The sequence below is a fragment of the Typha angustifolia genome, chromosome 13, assembly GCF_048772165.1.
Source record: "Typha angustifolia cultivar Huaian chromosome 13, ASM4877216v1, whole genome shotgun sequence".
NCBI classification, from domain to species: domain Eukaryota; kingdom Viridiplantae; phylum Streptophyta; class Magnoliopsida; order Poales; family Typhaceae; genus Typha; species Typha angustifolia.
In genome coordinates this window covers 11,365,721-11,373,612 of record NC_133251.1, presented here as the reverse complement: position 1 = coordinate 11,373,612, position 7,892 = coordinate 11,365,721, and the positions used below count along the sequence as shown (strand labels likewise).

At 34.4% G+C, this 7,892-nt stretch overlaps 1 protein-coding gene across 5 annotated transcripts; it reads left to right on the top strand.

The window, feature by feature from the left end:
- The first annotated feature begins 1,052 nt into the window (after positions 1 to 1,052).
- Positions 1,053 to 6,996, top strand: LOC140774203 (arabinosyltransferase RRA2-like). Of its 5 annotated transcripts, none has more exons than XM_073117095.1 (3): positions 1,053 to 1,143; positions 1,223 to 1,451; positions 5,517 to 6,996. In XM_073117095.1, exons 2-3 carry the CDS (start codon positions 1,296 to 1,298, stop codon positions 6,609 to 6,611), a joined length of 1,251 nt encoding a protein of 416 aa, XP_072973196.1. In that variant the 5' UTR covers positions 1,053 to 1,143; positions 1,223 to 1,295; the 3' UTR covers positions 6,612 to 6,996. The 5 variants fall into 5 exon arrangements, with proteins under 5 accessions (XP_072973196.1, XP_072973197.1, XP_072973195.1 ...); XM_073117096.1 differs by having other exon boundaries at positions 1,064 to 1,100; XM_073117099.1 differs by lacking the exon at positions 1,053 to 1,143 and adding an exon at positions 1,742 to 1,842 and having other exon boundaries at positions 1,329 to 1,451.
- The last annotated feature ends 896 nt before the right edge of the window (positions 6,997 to 7,892 follow it).

The following is a 7,892-nucleotide window of genomic DNA, read 5'->3' as shown; positions in this document are numbered from 1 at the left end:
AATATAGTATTAAAATAATATAAATTTTTTTATAAATTATCTTATTATTAAAATATTTTTATATGAACTAATAACATCAAAATCATAATAATAAAAGCTAATATTTTATCAAATTAATTATTTACTCATAGATGAAATAATATATTTACTATTTAACCTATGTACTAACCTAATTAAATATTTCTTTCTTTAAATATAAAATAAGAAATTTAAGAAAAAAAATTAATATAGTATTATTAATAATCTCATATTTTAAGACTAAAAAAAATATATGAAAGTGTGAATACTCATTTGGTTGACTATTATGTATATATATCATTACATAAGTTTTGCCCAACATTACATGCATAGCACCCTATATATTTAACACAAACGTCCGAACATTGCATATATATAGTATATAGCTTTGCCAAGCATTCATAGATAGTGCCCTATATATATAATGTAAGCATCCAAGCATTGCATTCATACAATGTTACATAGTTTTGCTAAGTATTCCATACATAGCGCCCTATATATACAATACAAGTACCCGAGCATTATATTCATACAGCTTTACATAGCTTTGTCGAACATTGCATACATAATGTCCTATATATGCAATGCAACTATAGTGTTACATAGCTTTGTTAAACATTGCAACATAGTACTATATATGCAATGCAAACACCCGATCATTGTATTCATACGATTTTACATTGTTTTGCCGAGGTGCTATGTATGCAATGCAAGCGCACGAACATTACATTAATATAATATTGTATAGCTTTGTCGAGCATTGCATACATAGAACCATATATATATATATATAATGCATGATAAATTTGGGTAGGTCGTTAGGATATGATTGTACTTGGGATAAGAGTTGTATTGCTGGTTTGTTTTAACTTTTGGTTTTCGATTCTAATATAGCAATGCGTACTCGTTACGGTTAAGTTATAACTTTTCTTTTTTTTTTTAAAAAAAAGAAAGTAAACTGTAATGTAGCTGGTACGGAGTTGATCACCTTTACTCGCTTTACCCTTATTGCTTTCTTTTTTTTGTGCTTAAATAAAACGCCTCCCTACGAGCATCTGATTGAACGAACAAGACAAAGGAAGGTCAGATCGTGCCCGAGCATCGTTGCGATTTATCTCCAATTTCGTATACCCTTCTCCCATTTCCACCTCTCTCTCCATCTCTTCCCGAATTGATACTCTTTAAATTTGAATCTTTACCACAGGAGAAGACTACCCTCTCTCTTCTATCTCTTCTTTCACCTCCTCCTCTGATTTGGATCTCGGAGGGTCAATAAGATGGCAGGCCGGCGGGAGGGCCCACTGATGCGAGCCAATGGGCTGCCCTCCCGTGGATCTCGGATCGCCATGGCCGTCGCCGTCGGCGTCCTCCTGGGCTGCATCTGCGCCTTCCTCTACCCCGATGGTCTCTTCCAGAGCGCTCGATGGCATAAAGTACCCTTCTTTCTATTCCCTCTTTCTCGATCTGTTGAGTTATTTCGATCCAAATTTGAAATCTTTGAGCAAAACAAGCAATACTTGTCTATAGACTTGGGGTGATGAAGTTTCTTTATTGCTCAATCCTGTTGGGAAGAGAAATTTAGCGAAATTCTTATCTTTTAACGAATCTATGGCATTAGGTAACGTTACTCTTTTTTGGATTTATTTTGTTAGTTAATGTTATAGGACTATATAGTTGAGACTTGGCAAGTGTGAATTTTCTGAAATAAGGTTTCTCGCATCAGGGATCGGAATTTGTACTTGGGAAATACAGTTGTTGATCTCCAGTACTTGAGAAGAAGTTGAAGAGAAAGATTCCATGTCGGCCCACTTTTCTATTTTGATTGTATGATGATTTTACCTCGGTTGTTTTAAATCTGGAAATTAGTAGGCTGTAAATCTAATGTTGGTATGAACATTATTGCTGCACTGACTAGGGATTATATATCCAATAGCGAGGAGAAAATAGTCCCCTTTTTTATTGGTTAAACCAATCTGGAAAATAGTCTGCTGAAAAAATTGATCACATTATTCATGCATTCCAATATCCTTTTGTTGATATGCATATTTAATTGAATATTTTCTGTTGAACTATCTTACATAATATCAGTTTTCAAGTTGTCTTCCTTTTCTTTTCTTATTTCTTCCTTGGGTATAGAAATGGTTCTTGAAGCTTGGAAAATGCGCAAGTGAAAATCAGATATGCACAAAGATTAAGTCCACAATCTTATTCTAAATCAACAAGACACAACTTTGGGCACTCAATTATGACAGTTTACTAGCTAAAATTTGAGTAAAATATTTTAATCTATCTCCCCAAAAATGATACAATCTTAACATATTTAAGTAGACATAATACTAGACAAAGATTATTTTTTGAGAGATTCAAAATTATTCATACTATATAGAATTACTTTAAATCAAGACTTCTATTTATATATAAGTATTGACTATATAACCATTGTCTACGGGCTTAATAAAACTACTTAAATATCAGTCGGTGCTCAGATTGATATTTAATCAGGATCCTCTTCTTATCTAGATCTGATAGGATTTGACACGACCCGGCCCGACCGGACTTGAATCTGACCCGTTTATTAAATGGATTGGAATATTGAGATCCATTTAATACTCTGTTGCTTTTATAGTAGGTATAAGCTAGCTAATGTGTCATCCTTTTGTAGAAGCAGAAGCTAGGATGCTTCTTCTATCACATAATAACAATCATGAACCAAACCTTGCAGCATTCGTGAATTCTGGTGACCAAATTTAGTGGTTTTTATTGAGTAACTCTTGTTAAGAAAGTAAGAAAGGAAAAAAAAAACGTATCTTGCATTAAAGAACCATCCGTAATACTATGCAGCTATTCAGTTATTAGCAAGATTGTCCTAGTTGCACTGAGTTTATAACAACAGAACAACTTGCCTTGAACGGTAGAAGTGATGCAATCAAGAATTTATTTCTTATTCATGACATACTAGTGTTAGCAATCAAATATTGCTGTTGTTGTCATGGTCCAAGTCTTACATGGTGTTAATTATGAACTTATCTTTGCAACACGAATTTTAGTAGAGATAGTCATCATCTTTCCTCTTATTTGTTACATGAGTTTTACTGAACTTAGTAGTCTTATGTGATGGCACAGAAACTCAGAGAAAACACTAAAATGTTAGAAGCAAATGCTTTAGTTGCAGTGAAAATTTGCTTATATGGAAAAAAAAAGTTTCAAAAGTGGCATCAAGGGGATTAATTAATCACCTTGTTACTGGAAGATGATGCAGTAAAGCTGGATTCCAACCAGAAGATGGAAACTTGCTTTTATTGAATTTAGGTGAGCTTTTGAATGAGATTGTGAGAAATAATGATTGATGGTTGTGCATAGATGTTTTTGTTGATTTGCTGGAAAAGCTTAATCTAAAGATGGAAAACAAGCGGTGGGCTATTAACTGAACTGGATAAATAGTCATGACTAAGAAATAGTAAAGTATCATTTCTTAGTTCATTTTTATGGGAAAGATCTACAAGGAGGCAGTCTGTTATGATGTTTGAAACCTCGAATGCTGTTCTCGCAGATTTTTTCTTGAGAAGTCGTGAATTTATGGCAGAGCTGAACAATTTATGCTTTATTTGTCCATACGAGAAGTTTGCTTTGCATTCAAAGGAGCAGAGGCTTCTACCAGAATCTAAGGTCTTGACTTGCAAGGAAATTTAATTCAACTGTAGGAGGTGGACTTCAGGATGCTAGCCAGGTTGGAGGCTGGTGCAGCCACTTGGAATTCTAGGGCCCTACCCAAGTTGGTGGTTGGTGCATCCAATTGACAAAGTTTTGGGACAAAACAATTGTTCACCTGAAGTGAGTTGATATATTGTGGATAAAGGATAGACTTTAAAGAAGCAAGGAATAGTTGTCTGCATGTTGAGATTGAACTTGGAGAGACTCAAAGCCTTGGGAAGCATATTTAGTTTGTTCATAGTAATTTAATATTATATTATTAATTGAATTCAGTAATTGGGAAGCATATATATTCACATCTAGGATGATAAATTTTGTCAATAGGATTCTCTTCTTTCAAGTCAAAACTGATGCGGCAATAACCGCATGCAAAATTTGATTTGCATGTACATGTGGGCCCTTACTGAACTAGAGAAAAAGAAGGAAGGTTTGGGGGTATCACCATTCATGTGGATAAAGTACTGAGTTCTGTTTATGAAACTATTCCGTGAATCTTATTGTGAATGCCTGCCTCTGTTTTTCCTTTTTGCTTTTCTGAATAAATTTGGGTCAGGAGTATAAGGGTGTAACTGGATATGTTTTAGGTCTTCCCTTCGTCATTCTTAACTGAGTTTTTGAGGAGTTGTGGAGTTGAGATTTGCAGATCTTACAAAGTGTTTATGAGTCTGCTACCTTTTTCTGCTCTTATCTTTCTTTTCTTTCTTCCTTCTCACCGGAAAAAAATGAATTAGTTACGTTATTACTGAAGTTAAATGACGACGAAATGCATTTGCATCTCATGATTCTCATTATCACTTTAGTTTGATTGTTTCTTTCAGCTCAGATCTGAAATAGTGTCATTCTTTGATATGGATTAAGTTAGAATAATATACATTTTTGGGAAACACCAAGTACCTATGGTACATTGATATTGCACTAGACTACTAGAGTTGTACATCATATGTTCAGAAGAGATAAGCTCCAGAAGTAGCAAGCATCTGATTGTGGCTATAAGAACTGGTTTGCTGTATAATAGAACAATTTTAGTTAGTAAAGAATATCAGACAAGTATGAAGGAGATACATATGCCTTAAATATTGTTGTTGATTCAATTCTTGCTTTAGTGCCAGATACTCTGAAAAGTTGGACTTAATAAAACCTGCAAGTCTCTACTGCTTTTTTCAAGGTAGCTTTGTTCTCTATTAAAATCTGTATCTCCCGACATTTAACTAATCATATGATTCATTTGCTCAGAAAATTGGTGTTCCACTCAAAGTATGAAAGTCTAAAATTGACATTTTGAAAATCTTTACCACCTTTTCTTCTATCAAAATAATTGTTTAAGTCTATAACATTTATGTCGCCAGGCTAGTTGCAGGGCATTCATATCTGATGCTATGCATCATCTTGAAATGGTGTTTTGTTTTGGTATATTGGTTTAAATATATGAACTGAATAATCTCTAAATCCATTGGAGAAAGGCAAGTTATGCTTCTCACTGAAGTTTGAGAACATGTTTAAGAAATCTTAAAATGGAAACTGAGCTGTTAAAGAGGAAAATATGAATATTGAAGATATATACTGCAATTAATTTCATCCAGCTAACGTTTAGTAGAAACATTAGATATTAAGTTCATTTGGACTACTTTTCCATAGGATGTATCTAACATCTCACTACTACTTGTTTAGGCTCTCTAGGTCTTTTGCTTTCACTTTGTTGATCAAGTGTGCCCTGTAATGTGCATGACCTTAAAAACATACTAAAATATGTCATGCAACTGCTTCTTATACTTTTCTATTATCTTCAGGTTCATTCATCTGATTGTGAATCATCTGAGAGAGTAAACTTGTTGAACGGGGAGCTGGCATCATTATTTAAAAGGAATGCAGAACTGAAGAAGCAGGTTAAGGAGCTAAGTTTGAAGCTTCAATTGGTTGGACAAGGTAAATATCCGGCTCAAGAGCAGCGCAAGGCAGGCCCTTTCGGTACTGTCAAGGCTTTGAGAACAAATCCAACTGTTATTCCTGATGTAACCGTGAACCCGAGGCTGGCCAAGATACTGGATGAGGTAGCTCTTAATAATGAGCTTATAGTTGCACTGGCCAACTCCAACGTGAAAGAAATGCTGGAAGTTTGGTTTGATAATATCAAAAGAGTTGGTATTCCCAATTACCTTGTTGTAGCATTGGATGATAATGTAGAGAGCTTCTGCAAATCAAAGCAAGTTCCTGTTTACCGAAGGGACCCTGATGAAGGCATAGACTCCATTGCAAGGACTGGTGGAAACCATGCTGTTTCTGGATTAAAATTTCGCATCCTAAGAGAATTTTTGCAGCTTGGGTACAGTGTTCTTCTATCTGATATTGATATAGTATACTTGCAAAACCCATTTGATCATCTTTACAGGGATTCTGATGTAGAATCCATGAGTGATGGTCACAACAATATGACAGCCTATGGTTACAATGATGTCTTTGATGAGCCTTCAATGGGTTGGGCGAGATACGCACACACAATGAGGATTTGGGTATATAATTCTGGTTTTTTCTATATAAGATCCACGATCCCCTCAATTGAGCTGTTGGATCGTGTAGCTGGTAGGCTATCTCATGAACCAAAGTCATGGGACCAAGCAGTTTTCAATGAAGAACTCTTCTTTCCTTCCCATCCAGGATATGATGGTCTTTATGCATCTAGGAGAACAATGGATATGTATCTCTTTATGAACAGCAAAGTTCTTTTCAAAACTGTCAGGAAAGATTCTGAACTGCGCAAGTTAAAACCAGTGATTGTGCATTTGAATTACCATCCAGATAAATTTGCAAGAATGAAAGCTGTTGTGGAGTTCTATGTCAATGGCAAGCAAAATGCACTGGAACGCTTCCCAGATGGATCAGAATAGTAAACATAATTTTAAATGCAGTAATTCTCAGACATTGGTGGCGGCCAGGTTTCATGATCTCTGTTCTGCCAACATCAGAAGCACATAAAGAAACCTGCGACTTCATACTAATATCCTGCATAGGAAAGCCTAGTTTTTCTTTTAGGTCCTCTTTATGAGTGCTTTACCTGAAAACTTGTCGTTTTTTAACATTTACCTTTAATTGGCCTTCAGATGTAACCTCCTCTGTCTGCTAACCTCACAGCTTCAGTTTTCACTTGAGCTACAGTTATATTCGGATTCACAAAGGTCTTCTTTTCCTCCTCTTTTATTTTTTATTTTTGAAACTGCTATGCATCTTGTTGTTCTTTAAAGCTTCATATATATATGAATGTAGTCTTTGTCAGATTTTACCTGGTCAATGAAATGCAAGTCTTTGTGGAATAGTAGGATCTGGACTGTAGAATGCAGCCTGGATAGTTTAGATAAGTTATGCACTGTTTTATTAAAATGATGGATGATGTTTTTCACTGAGACTTGTTAATTTTACCAATTCAAATGTGACCAAACAAAGAGAAGACTCACCTGAGGGCCTTTTTTTTTTTTTTTTAACAGTCGGCTTCTTTAATGGTGAGAAAAGCTTTGGTTAGTACCTGTTGTTGCCTTCATGCCTTGTTGGCAATGGCAATAGGTAGATGTTTTAAGTGCAAAATAGAGTTTTTGACTGAAGTATACTACAAGAAACAATAATTCTCACAGTACAACACTCTTAAAACTATTTCTAAGACTAAGATAATATTTACCAGCTCAACGAACTACTGTTTCATACCGTGATTCTTCGTCAATTAATTACTAGATCATCATACGGCGATTAATGAAGCACCATCAAAACTGAGCAATTTATTATAAAACATATTTCTCCGAAAGCGTTTTATGTGGAAAAAATTGAGATGTCTAAATATTTGTATATTACATATGATTGAATCGCTTTTTGAGAGAGCTATTTACTAATGATTTTTTCTTTTACAGTTTTTTAAAATAGTGGTGGAGTGAAAACGGGCCGGATAGTGCTTAATTTATATTTTGATTCATATTTTTTTGAATATAATTTTGGATACGAATATTAGACGAATAATAAAATTTAAAACTATATCCTAACTAAACAGATACGAATAATTCTTAGATAAAGTATTCAATTTTAGACGGGATGTTATAGAATTTCAAAGATCTTTTATTTAGAGACAATAAACACAAATACATCTACAATAAACAAATTTATCTCTACAAATAATATTAATATTC

What these genes read in the sequence shown, in the direction of transcription:
- LOC140774203 (XM_073117095.1), top strand. Translation starts at nt 1,296, where the DNA reads ATGGCAGGCCGGCGGGAGGGCCCACTGATGCGAGCCAATGGGCTGCCC. An exon ending in AGAGCGCTCGATGGCATAAA is followed by an intron (nt 1,452 to 5,516) that starts GTACCCTTCTTT and finishes TATTATCTTCAG; the next exon opens with GTTCATTCATCTGATTGTGA.